The sequence below is a fragment of the Galeopterus variegatus genome, unplaced genomic scaffold (assembly GCF_000696425.1).
Source record: "Galeopterus variegatus unplaced genomic scaffold, G_variegatus-3.0.2 Scaffold499, whole genome shotgun sequence".
Classification (NCBI taxonomy): Eukaryota; Metazoa; Chordata; class Mammalia; order Dermoptera; family Cynocephalidae; genus Galeopterus; species Galeopterus variegatus.
Genome location: NW_007726610.1, coordinates 336,241 through 354,717, shown reverse-complemented (window position 1 = coordinate 354,717; position 18,477 = coordinate 336,241). Strand labels below are relative to the sequence as shown.

The following is an 18,477-nucleotide window of genomic DNA, read 5'->3' as shown; positions in this document are numbered from 1 at the left end:
ATTGGGACCTGGCCTTAGGGCCCCAGAACAACCCTATAGGCAAGACTGCTGGAGCTCCTTGGAGGATTTAGTTTACTCCAAGCATAGTGTTGCTGCAGAGGATTGGAAAACATCCCACAGCACAGGGCTAGAGCAGGGGCTGTGCTTGTTAAGGTCTAAGCAAGACACTGGGCTATCTCATAGAATAACTAGGAATATGGAATGAAGTAATCTATGTAAAACACTTGACTCAGTACCTGGCTTGTAGAAAGTCCTCAGTACATTTTGGCAATGATTACTGTTCTTACCATTATTATCAACAATGATTATCACATCTCATGCCTTTTCTGGTTCTCTTTCAGTGGATGGCTGCATTGACTGGTCAGTAGATCTCAAGACGTACATGGCTTTGGCAGGTGAACCAGTCCGAGTAAAATGTGCCCTTTTCTACAGTTACATTCGCACCAACTATAGCATGGCACAGAGCACTGGGCTCAGGCTTATGTGGTACAAAAACAAAGGTGATTTGGAAGAGCCCATCATCTTTTCGGAGGTCAGGATGAGCAAAGAAGATGATTCAATATGGTTTCACTCAGCTGAGGCACAAGACAGTGGATTCTACACTTGTGTTTTAAGGTGAGTGTTGTGTGAAAATATTGCACAATTACTTGGCTAATTGTCTTTTGATTGGGGCTGGAGTGTATGCAGGTGTGCCTTATGTCATGCAACAGATATGTTCTTGAAAGTTTGCAATGCATGTGGAATTTCAGTAAATTCTATTCTAATTATCTATTGGAACTACACAACAAATTCTTATCAGATTTTCATAAAATAGAACTCCCATTTACTGTGAATGCTTATTTAATTTAGAAAATTATATGACTCATTCTTTCCCCAACCCCACCCTTGCCCCAGGGTCTTATATTAACAATTGTTTTTGTATAGAGCCATTTGGCTCAAGGATGTTGACATCTGGCCATGTAAATGAAATAAAATATCATATAGGCCAAGGTCTCATCTATCTGCTGGTCAAAAATAGCTTCAAATGCTGCTGGGAGATCTCTTAGCAAATGAGTTTTCAGTGTGAGTTTGAGTCCACTGCGTCTAAATATTCAGCATGGAGCTCTGTAAACGTACAGTCATCAAGAGTTTCTGGGTGGTTATCACAGACACAATCCCACTTGCAAGAAGTTTATAGTGAAAAGCAATCTGTTTTATTCTTAGAGATTCCACAATATGTCCTCCCTTCCCTCTCTACCCCAGTGTTAGGATCTAGGATCTACCATTTCAGATAAAGACTGGATTAGGTATTAAAGTAGATAGCTGAGATGACCTTTAAACCATCTTTCAATTCTGCCATTTTGGGAGTCTCTGATCTTTCTCACCAGGGACCTGCACTCTATTTGATTTTAACTTCTTGAAAATGCAGACCCTTCCTATTTTTGTCTCCTGTGGATTTTGATGCTAAAGCTATGTCACTTTTTCATCAAAAGCACTTGGAAGCCCCTGGCAAAGCCTCATTGTTCAAAAGGCCAAGAGAACAAGGTGGTATATAAATAGAAAGCCTTCTTGATGCTCTAAGAATCACTTTTTGGGGTGGGAGGAGTGTTCAGGGAGCAAATGGTGAGTTTATTCTCTGTTCCTGATAGGCAAAATCCTTAGGCTCTTGGCAGAAGCAGCAGTCATTCTAATCACACCCTTAGTGATCAGCAGTATTTTCTCCTACTTGGGTAGCTCGTGGCAAAATTGAAAAGTAGGTGTAATTCAGCTGTAGTGACTGACACTGTATTCTCAAGGGAGCTGCTACTCTTTTCTTGTCTCACCCTTTTCCATCCCCCACTTTCATTCAAAAATATTTCTCTTTTCCTCCGCCATCCCTGTTTGCTCTGTTTGTTTGTTGTTTTCACAAGTTTAAAGTTCTATTGCAAAGCATCAGCCCACTATATACAGCTTATAATGAGTTGTTGAACTAATTATTGCTTACTTCTCCGGCCCTGCATATGTCCTCAGTCTTGCTACCTCCCCTCTTTTCTCCTTCTCCCCACTAACCCCATTCCCCTGCTCCCAGTAATGTTAACACCTTAGTGTGTATCCTTACATACACTTTCCCTTCTCTTTTAATTATACAAACATATTTAGATGGGGATTTTCTCCTTACTGTTTTACAAAATCAAAGAAGGGTTAAAGATTTCTCTGTATTTTCTTGGTACCGATACATAGTGGAAATCTCTCCAAGTACATTGATGAAGAGCTCACTCATTCTTTTAAGTACAGAATATTCTGTGTTGCTTAATATTCCGTGATACCACAAGTTAGTCAGTCATTTCTCTATTGATGAGCATATACTTTGTTTCCAGTTTTTGTCTCTAAAAAAGTACTGTAATAAAAATTTCCTATTTGCTTTTAAATACACTTTTAAATTTTAAGACAGTTTTAGACTTATAGAATTATTGCAAAAATAGTACAGAGAATTCCTGTACACCCTGCACCCAGTTTTCCCTTTTATTAATGTCTTACATAACTGTGGTACATATGTTACAATTAATGAACCAATAGTGGTACATTATAGCTAACAAAGTACACTTTCTTCAGATTTCCTCAGCTTTTCCTTTATGTCCTTTTTCAGTTTCAGGATCCTATATGTGATACCACATTACATTTAGTTGTCATGTCTCCTTTAGCTTTTTTTTACTGTGGCAGTTCCACAGACTGTCCTTGTTTTTGATGACCTTGACAATTTGAGGTGCATTGGTCAGATATTTCGTAGAATGTCCCTCAATTGGGATTTATCTGATATTTCTCATAAGGTTATACAGAAATAATACATTTTTGACAGGAAGACCACAAAGGTAAAATACCATTCTCATCACACTGCATCAAGGGTATATCAAAATCACTTATCACTGTTGATATTGTCTTGATCACTGGCTTGAGTTAGTGTTTGTCCACTGTTAAGTTACTCTTTTTCCCTCCCTTTCCATATTATACACTTTGGAAGAAAGTTGTTATTCACAGTCCACATTTAAGAAGTGGGAAATTAGCTCCCCCTCCTTAAGGGTGGAATAACTATATAAATTATTTGGAATTCTTCTGAATGGGAGATTTGTCTCTTCTCCCACATTTATTTATTAATATCAGTATGGAATCATGGATATTTATTTTTTACATTGGATTGTAATGCAATACCATTTGATTTTCTTGCTCAAATTCTTTTACCTTTGCTCACTGGGAGCTCTTTCAGTTAGTTCTTTTGTCCCTTTGATATATAACCCCATATAACCCCATCCTGTGTGGTTTTTTATTTATTATTATTTTTTTTTTTTAGCATTTCTTTACATTATGGAAAGATGCTCCAGGCTTATCTTGTATATTTCCTTCCCTAGTCCTAGTCTTAGCCGTTTTCCCATAAAGCCCTGATACCTTTTAATGGAGAATGGTATTAGAAACCAAGATTTGGGTGCTAGGTGTGCTTATTACTGGAGTGTTGTTGCTTCTAGGTCTTCTCAACTGACAGGATATTTGCTTTTAAACAAACCTCTGCACTATTTCATTTCATGCACAAGTTCACTTGTGAGGGAGTACTTTGGAGATAGTAAAACTTCCCAATGTCCCTGAAGTCCTTTCCTATAGATGTCCCTCTCTTTCAAGTACATATCAGATTGACAGTTTATATGTATTGTAGATAACATCTGAATCAGTGGTTCTCAACTCACATGTAAAACAGAAAAGAAAGGGATGGCATTCCACTGAACAGAGGCTTAGATTCAAGCATAACTGGTGATCTCTTTTATTTATGCAGCAGGACTTAGAGAGTGATTGGGACTGACAGAGGTAGGTGGAACTTTTGAATATTATTCCTCATGTGTGTCTTGGTAAAGAAAAAAAAATTGGAAACCATTGTTCGAAGGGAAGCAACCACTCTTTTGTCAATTTAGAGACATAGAAATCTATTCTAGATATACATTAATGAAATAGCTAGCGTTTAGCCATGAATAATGAACCTATTTTTCAGATCCAGTAGGAGCCACTGAATTAAAATATATGCCAAGTGAGAAATTCAATCCATATAGGTTATTTTATGTTATTGCCAAGAGAATGATTTTTATAGTGAAAAGGGCTCTTAATTTGACATTATCAGTGTTCACCTCAAATTCCCAGTTTGATACAACTTTAAGGTAGTCATGAATGATTTTCCTATGCTTTATTGACCTCATTTAAAATTACTCTATTGATTTCATTGTGCTTAAAATGCAGATATGAGGGGGCTGGCTGCTTAGCTCAGTTGGTTAGACCATAGCCTTATAAAACCAAGGTCATGGGTTCAGATTCCCCATACCAGCCAGCTGCCTCCTCCCAAAAATGCAGATATGAGATATCTAATAATATTTTCCACCCATTTGAATCATAACCAGAAGTTTACTGTTTATGACCTGTCAGTAGCCAATTCCTCATTTTTAAGTTTTTCTCTGGCCAGTCTCAAGAGTGATTTGTTGAATTTCTCAGCATGTTAATGGGTTAGTAATAGAGAAATTGTGAAGGACTGAGTCATATTTGGAGAGGTAGTGCCAATGTGAGAATTATTGTCTTCCCACCTCTCCACCCCAGTCTTTTCAATGGAGACACTTAATAGGATAAAAATAATGAGAATAATCTTATTTGACAAAATCCTACATATTACTTTCTCAACTGTTTGGAACAAGGGGTGACTTAAGCTGTGGATGAAGATAAATATATTTGTATAATCCTGAATTGAATTCACAGATATTGAAAAGAATGATTAAATATAATTGAACATCTGTAAAAATTGCATATTTGGGGATAACCATAGCTAAGTGCAGAGAACCAGTTATAGGTTCAAAATCATTATAACCATTTGCCTCTGCAATGAAGTCGACAGAACAAAGAGCACCATTATTAAATGAAAACATAATCCAAATATGTTTGGTCTTTACTATTCCTTGAAATAAATGAGATTCTCAAAATTTGAATGCCTCACAAACTCTTTCCAAAGAATTCCTTCATGTATTTATCCAGCCTGGAGGCATAACATTTACTTTGATTATTCAAATATGAATAGTCAATTCACATTTGAATGATTATTAGTCTAGAAAAACAACATCACCAGAAAAGTTGATGAGGGTGGATTTGAAATGAAATGTAGCATGTTGATAATTTTTGAATCTATATGTTTGGTACATGACAGTTTATTATATTGTCTTTTTGAGTATATTTGAAGTATTCATAATAAAAAAAGAATAAATAATTATGAGTACAGTAATTTTGCCTGATTTTAATGGCCATTAAATGATCCTGACCTATAAGTGTCTATGTAGCATATATAAGCAATTTTTTATATTTCTATCAACAGAAATTCATTGATTGTGTACCATGTGATTCAGTATATGACATATGGCAAAGAAGCCTGTGTCTTCAGAAAGAAAAGTGATTATCCTAGTCTATCTCAGATACTAAAAAATAGCTCTTATCGTCTTCCACCCTCCTACCTTACTCCCCACCATAGATAACAAGGGATTTTCAAGGACACTGAGCATTTCTCATAATTCAATTCCAACTTAACTATTGATCCTTGGAAAGTTAAGTGTCAACAAGTCGGTTGCCTAGGTAGCAGTTTCCAGGAGAGCCAATAGTTCTTGTAGGAAAAATGAAAGCCTGGATCTTACAGAATTAATTGACCTCAGAAAAGATCAAAATTGTACAGCAGGGTCTTGAGACAGCAGCAATGCCTTCCCTGGTCTGTGTAGGCTACAGTGAAATGCAATTAGTTATTTTTATCTACCTGTATTTGGTTATAAGCAGGAGTCACTTGATTTCATTATTTATTTATTTATTTTTAGGAATTGTGCATAAAATAACACATATCTAACCTGACAGAAACTATCTTTTCAACCTCCAAAATTTGATAATCAACCTGATAATAAAATTATAAATAACTTGAAATAGTAAAGAAGTGGCAATTGTACTTTATTTTCATTTAATTAACAGTAATTAGATGTGTTATATTGTTCAGAAGTATAACTATACTGTTGTACTTTAGCTATGTAATACTCACAAATATAACCATTCTATTGTGCATTATCTATTTAATTTCAATTCCATTCAATTTGTTTATTGGAGGAAAGCAAATTTTTACAGTTTAGTCAGTTATCAGGATTACTTGCTGTATTAGCCAGTTTCTATTGCTTATAATAAAATACGTGGAACTAGGTACTTTGTAAGAAAAGAAAATTTACTGCTTACAGTTTCAAGGCTGGAAGTCCAAAGTCCAGGGAACATTTCTGGTGAAGGCTTTCTTTGGTGACGACTTCAGTGACCACACGGTATCACATTGCAAAATGGCAGAGCAGAGAGAATAACCTCTCATGTGGTCTTTTAAAGCCCTCAGAAGCATGCCCCTGACCACCATTATTAATCCATTCACTATGACATGTTCGTATAATCTAATTATCTCTTCAAGACCCCACCTTTCATTTAACATAATAGAATTTCCCACCTCAACAGTTACAGTGAGGATTAAGCTTCTAATATATGAAATTTGGGGGACACCATTCAATCAATCCACAGCACCTGCTTTGTAAGAGTTGATGGGTTATATCTGATAACCATAAAACAAGAATCAATTTCAAATAGCTATTGATGAGCTGGCTAACACATGTATTCAGGTGGACTTTTTAGTTTCATCTCTTGCATTACACAAACTTCAGGGACTTTCTGTCTTATGGCTATTTTTCTCAGAATCAAGGTTTTTACCTATTGCAGGGTTTACAAATTCAAAATCTTTTCAGGGGTTAACGTAATGCAGCGAATGTTGTAGACCACCTGAAGTATTTCAGAGTATTGGAGGTTGTAGCACTCCTCTCCATAATCTCATTTCTGCATTCTACTATCTTGCCACCACCTCCTATTTTTCTAGCTCATTCTTTCCATATCCCATCTCCAGTAGTCTACTGATCCTACCGAGACCTCTGACTCATAGATCTGACAATTTTATTTTTTATTGAATCATAATTGATTATCCTTTTTGGGGGGATTCAATGTTGAAATCTGTTGATCAAATCAATATTACTAGTATGTATATTGTTACAAATAGTGCTTATTATTTATGCTCCTTGTCCATTCTCTCCGTATCCATCTCTCTCTCCCCTCTTCCCCCACTGATAACCCTCGATTTCTTCTCTCCCTCTGAAAGAGTAATGGTTACTCTGTTGATTTGTTGCCTACATGATCTGTCCAAGGCTGAGAGGTGTGTTCATGTCCCCCAATATTATCATACAGCAGCTGCTTCTTCTGTCACTGTGGAACGGACTTCAAGGAGAGAGACATTCTCTTCTTTTCTTTGGTCTCTGCTGGTGACTCTCCTTGTGTCAATGCACTCCAGTGGCTGGCGGACCATCTGCATGGTGGTTATGATGTCTAGCCACTTTTGTGGCAGCCTTGGTTATGGTGGTGGCTGTGGTGGGCCACCCACGTGGAGGTGATGTTTTTGGCATGCTCCTTGGCACTGACGGTGTGCCTGGTTGTGGGGAGGGGGTCTAGTCCCCAGCTTTATGCCTCAGGGCTCTAGGTGGGGCCCCAAGGCACTGGCGGTGTGCCTGGTTTTTGGCAGGGGGTTCTGGTCCCCAGATCAATGCCCCTGGACCCCAGGCAAGGCCCCAAGGTGCTGGCAGTGTGCCTGGTTGAGGGTGGGGGTGTCTGGTCCCCAGATACATACCCTAGGCCCCCAGGGAGGGCCCAAAGGTGCTGGTGGTGTGCCTGATTGTGGGCAGGGGTGTCCGGCCTCAGATCCATGCCCTGGGTGGGCCCCAAAGTGCTGGCTGTGTGCCTGTATGTGGGAGTGGGGTCTGGTCCCTGGCTCCAAGCCTTGGGTCCCTGAGTGGGCCCCAAGGTGCTGGTGGTGTGCCTGGCTGGAACTAATTTTTTGTCCTTTGCTTACTTCTAAACTGGGAGAACTTCCTGTGGGAACCAGTACTTACTTGAGCTGTGTGTTTGAGTGAAATTGCTGCTTTGCTGCTGTTTCCCTAGTGAAGGCTTTTTATGCATCTCAGGGTTTAATGGATTACCTTAAAGGTACTTCCAGCTCTCCAGAGACCCAGTGTATCTGGGTTGTGTAGCAACTCTGATCTGGGTCTGAGTTTGTTCATCAAACTACATGCCATGTAATTCTGCATTCCTGACCAGTCTCCTCTGAGTGGTCCTGTGCTGATTGGGGGATAGATCAGATGTCCTTGCTGTGTCCCAGTGTTCTCGTGGTGGGCCTGTCTCCCCCACTGTCCATGCTCCAAACACTTCCCATGGGACAGGCCCTGCACCAGTCCCTTGTGATGACTCACCAGCTTCTGAATGGCTCCCCTTTTTCAGCTGTTCTGGCTCCTTGCTCCTGCATGGGTCCACGGGAACCCTATTAATGGTCTTGCTGTCCTGGGGGCCACCAAGGCCCTCTTCTCCCCTGCCACTTCCAAGCAACTCCATCCGAAGGGCACAGCTGCGGCTTCTGCTGGCTCCTGCTCCATGTGCTCAGCAGCTCCAGCCTTAAAGCAGCTGAGGCACGAAACACTCTGAGCAGTTTTTTCTTTCCCTATTATGGTTTATCCTGCCTTCATGAACTCCATAGGTCTCTCTTCCTCTTCTCCTGAGCTCTAGCAGCCCCAGCTTGGCTGATGTTAACATTTTTATAGTTGTAAACTGGTTGATTTGTGGGAAAGAGTGACATGGGTGACTGTCTATCCCGCCATCTTGACTGGACTCCCCCAATTTTTTTTAATTGCCTTTCTTTGTTCCCATCCAGCATAGTTTAAATTCAATGATTAATCATAACCCCCTCCATATATACCCTCTTGATTCTCTTGACTCTTTCTCCCTTCATATTACTTGCTTGTGAAAAACAACAACAGTGTTTACACCCAACTGTCTATGCTGTGCTTGCATTCTTGCAGCTGAACTTGGCTGAAGGAAAATATATAATAATATTGACTGGTCTCTCTTTAAATTCATTATCTCAAACTTCAAATGAACCCTTAATGCTACCGTGTAGTGTCACTAAATGCTGCCATGTATTTTTACCATATATTCTAAGTCCATTCAGTCTCCCATCTGCCTAGATGACTGTTTTACATCATCTCCTTTCCTCAAAGCTTTAACATATCCTTCCCCTTGCTTTCCATTCGCTGAAGAAACTGAAGGAGTGAAATTCCACTACATACACTCACCTACTTGCATCTCTACCTACATACTCTGCCTTCCAGCCTGTTATCACAGATGGACTGGCTTTGCTTCAATCTAAGGTCAATCACTTCATGTGTGCACTAGATCCTATTCCTATTTACCCACTCAAGGACATCACCCATCTCGCTCCTATATCATGGGATTTTCTGTTTTTACTGGTTCATTTCCATCAGCAAGCACACAGGTTGATATTTATGCCATTTAAAAAGCATTCTCTAAACTCCACTTCTCCTGTCACTCACTGTCCCCAATTCGTTGCTCCCATTTGAAAAAACCAATTCAAAGAAAAACTTGTCTGGTGATGGTATCATGGATGTTTGCATTTGTCCAAACATATCAAGCTGTACACACTAAATATGTGCAGTTCTTTGTATATCAGTTACACCTAATTAAAACTGTTAAAAAATAATTGTCTGCACTCACAGTCTTGAGTTCTTCTCTACCCGTTCTTTAGTAAACCCATTCCAATCAAAATTATACCTGCATCACTCTACCAAAAGTGCTCTTGTCAATGTCTCCAGTGACCTCAACAGTACTGAATCCAATGGCTAGTTCAATTTTCAGTCCTCTTTTTACTTGGTGTGCAAGCACATTTGGCACCGTGGATCACTCCCTTCTTTTAATGACATGTGCTTTACCTCACATTCAGAGAGTCACACTCTCTTAATTTTCCTTCATCTCCATCAGTTACTCTTTCTTAAATTCCTTTCCTGGGGCCTGATATTCTCCCTGACCTCTTAATGTTAGAGGGACCTAGGGCCCAACCTTGCCAGATCTTATGCTTTTTTGAAGAAAAACCTGAAATCTGAATATTTGTGTGAAATTGTCAAATTTAAATTTTGGAGAACCTTCCTCCCCCAAAAAACCCATACTCAGATTCAACCAGTAAACTCAGTTTGCAAACTCTAAACTAGTAGGTTCTAACTCCAACATTAATATAGGCAGTAAGGTATAGTCATCTTAGAGAAGGGCTGGGGCAGGTTTTATCTGTATCAAAGTGAGGTAGGAGAGTGAACATTCCTATGGCAAGATAGCAGATTAGAGGAAGCCTGCCACTCTCCCTAGAGTACATTGATCACTCAGTAGTAGGGTCAAATGATGTCCCTGTATGTGGCTACTGCCTCAATTTCAGCTTAATCGCTTGTGTGGCACTGAAGTCTGGTTAATAGATGGGTCCTTACTGTTAGCTACAGTGTATTAAATGGTATTCTATCAAGAGGATTCTAATGCTGTAAATTAGTGCTTCTCCTCTATCTACCTTCCTGTTAGAGATAAAACATGTATATATCATGCCCAACTCCTTAAAAGGGAAGAGGACTGAAGATGTGCAATGACTCTAGTCTTAGGCATGAAAAGTAACTGCAGTGAAATTATCCTTTAGATACATCTAATGGCCTAATGTTGTGCCAATCACTATAGTGAACCCAAGAGAAAATTATGGCACATATCTGACTTTAAAGAGTTACTAAAGAAGTATATGAACTAGCTAGGACTCTTCTGTACCTAACACTGTGGTGCAGTCTTCTACACTACTACTACTGTGTCTTATTAAGATTATGGTCTCTGGAGCTGGAGTTCTTGGGGTTGAATCCTGAATTTATAACTTATTAGTTGTGTGACCTTGAGTAGTTTATATGATTACATATGTTTAATAGTGGACTCAGTATGCAAACTCTAAACTATTGGTTCTGACTCCAACAAGAACCTAGGGAGTGATGGTTTATTATGGTTGTGTGACCTGTGCCTTGCGTTCCTCAAATGGAAAGTGAAGACTCATTTGTTTGTTCAACTTACCATCTTTTGAACACTTGCTTTGGGTGTTAGCATATGCATTGAACAAGATAGATTGAAGTTCCTACTCTAATGGAACTTACATTGTAGAGTGGGGGAAACATAAATAACAAATACATTCACAAGACTTCACTGGGTGATGCTTATGGTGAGAATAAAAAAGGGTAATATTGAAGGGGTGACTGGAAGGATACTTTTAGTCAGGTGGTCAGGAAGGGCTTCATAGAGAAAGTGACATATAAGCTGAGACCTGAATGACAAGAAGGAACCAGCCTTGTGATGATATGGGGGAAGAGTGTTCCAGTCAGAGTGAACAAGTGCAAAGGTCATGAAATGGGAATAAGCTTATAATATTCAAGAAAGCCAAAGAAAGGCAGTTTGGGAGGAGCACGATGAGAATGGCTCTAGATGAGGCTGGAAAGAGAAGGCAGAGGCCAGATACTGTTGCATATTGTGGGCCAGAATAAGAAGTTGAGTTTTATTAGTAATCAGAGGCAAAAGAAGAGTGCTGTTTCTGTTTGTTTGTTTTAAGCTGGAGAGTAACATGATCAGATTTCTATTGTAAAAAGATCACTTTGGCTGCCCTGGTGAGAATGGATTTTAGGGGGACAAGGAAGGAGACCAAGCTGGGAAGCCATTGTATCAATTGAGGAGAGATGTGATGGTAGCTTGGATTAGGGTGATAGCTATGGAAATAGGGAAATGTGAATGCATCCTAGATATGTATTGAAGGATGAGCTGACAGGACATACTGATACACTGGATATGAGAAATAGCTGAACAAGAAATAACTCCTATTGCTTTTGACTTAAGCAACTGAGCGAATCGTGGTGCTATTAACTGAGAGAGAAGACTTACAGAGGAACAGGGATCACAGCACGTATCTCAGAGAATGCTGAGGACAAGCGCTTAGCACGAATGCTGATATAGACTAAGAACTTCATACAATATCTTTTATTTCTACTTTTACTACCACCACCACTGTTATTACTAGGTCTGATTTTTTAGCCCTTATTATATGGCGAACATTGTGCTAATCTTCAGAATAACTATGAGGTAGATCATATTATTGCTGATGATAAAACCAATACTTATACAAGTATTATAATGTCATGTTAATTCCTGCCTGTATAAAATTTTGTGCCTTTGTAGGTCTTCAATTTCCTCAGAATACAATATTGTCTGGTAATGAGGACAGACAACAGAGGGCAGTGAAACAGAGATTCCAAATTCATGAAAAGTGAGCATCAGGTTAAATCAGGACTTTTCAGAGATAGAACCAGACGACTTGTCTTACAAAGTTTGAAACGCCTTATGATCATTTTTCAGTTTCAAACATTAGAAGTTGTTTTCTACCAAAGAAGAGAGATTGAGGAACTTTGCAGGAGGAATATCCCTAACTAGGTCTTGCTTTTTGTCTGTTTACTCTGACTCCCAAGCTATATAAGACTCACGATGAATTAATTAGAGTAGTATATACATCAGTATATGACAAAATGCTAAAATGAATATAATCAGGTTTCATAAATGTATGGTTATGTTTTTCAGGAACTCATTGCATGAAATCTCTTCCTTCCATTCACCTTAAAGTTAAAATGTTTCATAGTGGGATAGAAGTGAGAGCTCATTTCTTCCTAAGTACGGTTTTGTTTGTTTTTAATAAAAGTGATTTTTTAAGCCAATATGATTTCAGTCCTCAAGTATGTTTTATATTAATTAAACAAATATTTACTCAGAACCTCCTGTGTGAAAGGTACTAAAAAAAGAAAGAGCAAATGACAGGACTTCTAACAGATTAAAAGAGGAATTGGGACACATATCTAAATTCCAATCAAACAAACATAACTCAAGTATAATACAGAATCCCATGTGGTTTAGCAGAGAATGATATCCTAGGAAACATAGTACAGCAACTAAACATATCGTTAAAAGTTTGAATATTAAAGTATTTACTGTAGTTCCTTGAAAAACATTAAGGGGAGCCAATTTGTAACTCCCAGCAACACTTGAAATCATCTTTTCACATTACTTCCACTAACAATATTTTTCACTTGCTGCAGCTGCCCAGACACCTCTCTCATCACTCCTCAGTCTCATTCCCAACTAAAACACTTTCTGGAATGCATCCTCTGCAAGTTTCTCTTCTCTTTGCCCTTTCTCATCTATTACTTGTTTTTCCTTGCAAGAAGCTCTTGTTCCAATGTAATTTAATTAAACTAGCATTGCTCCTTGCAATTCTTCAGCTTTTATCTGCCCATTACTCCTACTGTGCACGTTAAAAGCCCAGGAACTGATCTTCCATACCAAGAATCTCTGTAGAAGTTGCTGGATTTGAAAAGACCCACGCAGCCAAAGAAAGGATTATGTTTAAAGGGCAAGGAAGGGGGAAAGCTAAAAACACTAACTGAATGTCTTTTATTCCATCACACATGAAAGTGATATGTGCTGTAAGAAAAATAGAGATAAATTAGTAGTAGACAGTAGGGGAATATAGCTTTTGACTTACAGTATCAGGGGTTCTTGAGATGGTTCTTGAGGATCTAAATAGGTGGCAACAGTAGAGATCTTCCCAGCAGATGAACAATCTTCAAGGGCAAGGAGGTAGTGAAACATGGGCTATGCTCAGGGAAAAACAGGGGGGTCAGTTTGGCTGGAACCTGGGTTTATCAAGGCATTATTTCTGAGTGTGAACCTAACAATAACCAACCCTTGTTTTATGGAGGCTTCAAATATATTTTATGAGCATGCAATTTTAAGATATTGACTAATTCTTAGAAAAGATGCTAAAATACACAACTAATGAACACCTTACCTTGCAGTCAGGTAGTAAGGCATGTTTTTAGCAGATGATATTGCATAGAGAAAATGTCTATTTAAAGGGGCTAAATTCCCTTCTATGACCCTACCGTTATTAGAGAAAAGCAATGCTGCTGACCCCACCTTGTTAATCAGAGCATGGACTCCAAATAGTTTTCTCAGAGGTGGAGGTGAATTCAAATGAAGCCATTCCCACTTTCTCATCAATGTGAAGAGTGATCCACCTTGTATCATTGGTTAATATTTGATGGGTACAGTCTGTATCTATGGCTATGAAACAGAGAAAAGCTACATAGGAAGGTCATGGGTATTTCCACACTGGGGCCTTGATCTCATTAAAACAAGATCCAGGCTAACGCTAATCTACACACACTCATTTCCATACCAGATCACACTCTTCAACACAAAGGCAATATACGTTCATCTGGGTATAGAGAGATACTATATGCATTTTTTTTCAACCCTGTTAACTTGATCCCATTTCAATGCCTTCCCTAATTCCCCATAAAAAAAGGGGGTTGGCCACATTTCATATTTGCATTCTTCCCTTTTACTCGCAGGCAAGAGATCTCTCCTTCCTCCTTTATAACTTGATCGGAAACTTACCCCTGAACCCCCTCAAACAGTGTACACACACAGAGCAGGCTTTCTGTAAATGTTGGTTCTTGACTTACTGACTGAAACCCTTAGATCAACATGGTTTAGAGGTTTTTAATACAAAAACACTGGCCAGGGCCGGCCCGGTGGCGCACTGGATAGTGCGCCACTTGGGAAGCGCGGCGGCGCTCCCGTCCGAGGGTTCAGATCCCACATACGGACTGGTTCCCGCTCACTGGCTGAGCGAGGCGTGGGAGCAACGCCGAGGCTTGCGATCCCGTTGCCGGTCCCTGGTCCGGTGCGGGGGCAACACTGAGGGTTGCGATCTGTTGCCGGACACGGAAAAAAGACAAAAAAGACAAAAAAAAAAAAAAACACTGGCCAACTTTTGATCCCACATGACATGAAACAAAATTTTAAAAGCACTATTGTTTCTCAACAATAAAATATGGTTTGACTTCTTTTTATTTTCTATTATTTTAGAGACAGGTGTCGTCAAGTTTGACTTCCTAGCATGTGTGTGGGTCATCAGAAAAAGAGAGGTCAACACAGGAGGCTTCTCTGGTTATTCCCTTTCATCACTTCACTTGTTATCTCAAGTGGCAAGCACAGAGACCATTACAGCTTCTCTAGAGGTCAAATTCACTGTTTTTGAACAAGGCATTCATCCCCACGACATTTCCATCCTTTTCCCACACCCATTTGAGTTGGTTGTTTTGCCCACCCAATGTTGTTTTTTAAAGCTGTCATTTTCTACAGCTGCCCATCTCACTAAACATGTTTGCCCATGAGCTCAAAGACCAATTCAGATCATTTTTGTTGGGTTTGTAGAGTATATTCAATGATGGAAGTAGACTTAATTTTAGTTTATTAAATCCTTTCCTCTGGACTTATAGAGAAAAAACTTTAAAATTTAATTGACATTAAATCATGAAAATGTTAATATCTTTTTTAATCCTATCAGAAATAAACCAACTGAATCTTTTACTGAAAAAAAAATTATGAAAACAAGTTGTAGCACCAGAGAGATTTGTGTCTGGTTCCTCTTTTGAAACTACTCGCCTTCCTTTCTAGGGCCTCCTCCTAGGCTCCCACCACCCTCCCCTTTGATTTTCTTTCGGTTGAGCCCTATTCTAATTGAGTCCTCTGTGCAGCTTAATGATCCTTTCCTTCCACCACCCCATTCCCTGCCCCACCCCCACAGTTATTCCTAAATTTGCCACTGTCCAGTAGCCTCCCATCTCCATCCCAGCCCTCTGTCCTTGTTCACTCTCAGGTGTCTAACAGATTCGCAGGAAGGAGCCCCATGATTTCCTACCCTCTCTGGCCACACAATCAGTGTTAATTCTCCTCTCCTCCTGTCCCAGAGTAAGAGGTGTATTTTCCAAATCCATCCAAGCCAGCAAATTCATTTTCATTAATTTTTTTGTATTTTTGTGAATATTTAGTTATTTTACTTTCACAAAACAGACGTATATAAAGTAAAGCCCCTCTATCTTCTGCCCCTTTCTCTACCCCGTATCACCCTATACTCCAGCACCCCACTGCCTCCCATTCCCTGACCCTGAGCCCACCCTCCCTAGGTAATAACTTATTTGCTAAACGTTTTTCCATACTTTTTCTATGCTTATTCCAACATAAAACTATATTATAAAACAAACACAAATCAACAAATATATATTGCATACATATATACACAGAACTTTGGGGAGATTATGTTTTACAAAAAACAAAAGGGATACTGTCATAGGATTTATTTTTATTTAATAAGATAGTAGTCATGCCTCCAACACAGTAAGCAGTATCTCATTCTTTCACATATTTTTTACATTTTAAGGCTTTCTTCAGCTCTTTCCTTCCCCATGGCTCAAGTTTCTCCTATATTCAAAAGAACCCTCTCTCAACCATATGCCCCCACCTCACTCCTTCCCGCCACACCCAGTGATCTTCAGAAAGAGTGTCCCCTCACTGACGCCACTTCCTCACTCCCCACTCACTTCTCAGTCCTACAGTTTGACTTCTGCCCCCGCCACTGCCCTGGTCTGCTCAAAGATCCAGAATTGACACCAGACCCAATGGACACATTTTAGCTCCTGTCTTTTGATTCCGTTCCTGTTCTGACTGCTCTTATGTACCTCACTGCCTCCTCCTAGGCTCCCACCACCCTCCCCGCTTTGATTTTCTTTCAGTTGGGCCCTATCACAATTGAGTCCTCTGTGCAGATTAATGGTACTTTTCTTCCACAACCCCATTCCCTGCCCCACGCCCACTCACAATTGGGGTGGCGTGGGGAGATGGCTACTGGCATCTAGTGAGTTGAGGCGAAAGATTCTACTGAACAACCTGCAATGCACTGGACAGCTGCCTGAAATAAAAAGTATCTGACCCAAAATGTCCAGAGTGCCAAGCTTGGAAAACCCTGTCCTAGAGAGATATAAACAAGCTGGGGATCTGACTCCAAATCCTGATGACAGCTGTCATACTCTCCTCAACAGGAGGCAACCCAAAGTCACATCCAGCTGCTGCAGAGATGTCCCAGGGTCACCACAGCTTCTCAGTCTCTAGGTCGACAGTTCCTGGGCCATGTCCAGGGTTCCTCCAGTTGTGTCTGTCTGGCACAGGTGTAACTCTTCCCCATCCTTCCACCTGTGGGCTAAGCCAAAAATTTAGCCCGTCAACGCAGCTTATAGTCATCAGAGGGTGGAAAGCAGCTCATCCTCCCATCCACACCCTTACCCAACCCACTCCCATCCTCCCCTACCTCTCCCCACTCCCTCTGAAAGTTGATTTCTAATTGGTATATGTTTGTTTTTTGTCACTTTCTGAATTCACTGGGAACTTTGTAGCCAGATTCCCCTCCCACGCGTATTATGGTGGTGTGCTGGGGGGGAGAATCCCTCAAGATGGCATCATGCTCTGACCCATGGCATAGACCAGTAAGCCCTCTGGGCACTATCAGTTGCTGACTCACCTCCTTGTAGTGGCATCAGTTTCCTGGTCAGATGTGACTGCTTCCTTTTCTGCCCACTGGGGACTGGGGAGGAGTCCCCTGTCATGGGGCTTCACAGTCATAGCAGTCCTTGCCTGCTGCTAGTGATGGCATCCTTTGTATGCAACCCTGCCAGACACCCTTAGGAATGGCAAAATTTTGCCACATTGAGTGAAGCATAAACCCAGGGTTAACTCCAGGAGCCTATTTTGATGTTTCTTGTGATGTAAGAACACGAAGGAGCTTCCTATCCAATTCACTACTGTGGCTTCTTTGCATACAACAATCCCCAGCATTCGCCACATCCTGAAGCAACTCCATAACCAGTTTCAGCATCTTATTTGATAGTATATTATTCACAACTGCTGTCCTGGTGCCATTTTTAGACTTGGAAATAAGCTGGATGCTCAGAGCAGGAATCCACTCAAGTTAGCTCAAAGAAAAGTGGATCTGTGCAATGTGGATTTTCACATAGCACAGTCACAGGGAGTGAAAAGTGGTTGGGCCGTTGCCATGCTCTCCACCTCTCTGGAGTCACAGGATCTAACAACTCTGTCACTGTCTGCTCCCTGGAACCTCACACTGGCATCCTCTAAAAGACACCTGTCTCTGTAAAGCACCTGGTTCTGCTCCCCCACAGCCAGGGCCAGGCCTTAGCTGTGGCTTCAGCCTCTGTGGCTCTGACCTTAGCCCCAACTCCAAATGACCCACTGTTTTATTGCCCAACACCACTCTAATCTTCTTTCCATTCAGATTCTCTAATGTGTGAATCTGTTTGGCTCAGGATGGGTCAAATGTCCATTCCTTCTCCACTCATCTAAGGCCTAGATGGGGGGAGAGGGTGGGTGTTATATACACAGCTGCCCAGGTCCACCAGACACTAAGGTGGGTGTGGGTGTGAGGAAACACACACAAAATAAAAGCTGCAGCAGTTCTGGGATACTGAGTGCTAATGCTCTGGAATAAAATGGGGGACATCAAAACACATCTATCTCCCCACCATCTACACCCACCTCCCACCCCACCCCACCTCCTTCTTACCTCACCCCATACTCCCACTCCCC

General features: G+C 40.4%; 1 protein-coding gene across 1 annotated transcript in view; it reads left to right on the top strand.

Annotated features, from left to right (window-relative positions):
- The first annotated feature begins 301 nt into the window (after positions 1–301).
- Positions 302–18,477, top strand: part of LOC103587882 (X-linked interleukin-1 receptor accessory protein-like 2) — a 268,322-nt gene continuing 250,146 nt past the window's right edge. The window contains exon 1 of the mRNA XM_008569451.1: positions 302–615. Within this exon, the coding sequence (XP_008567673.1) occupies positions 302–615 (314 nt within the window). The remainder of the gene's footprint in view (positions 616–18,477) is intronic.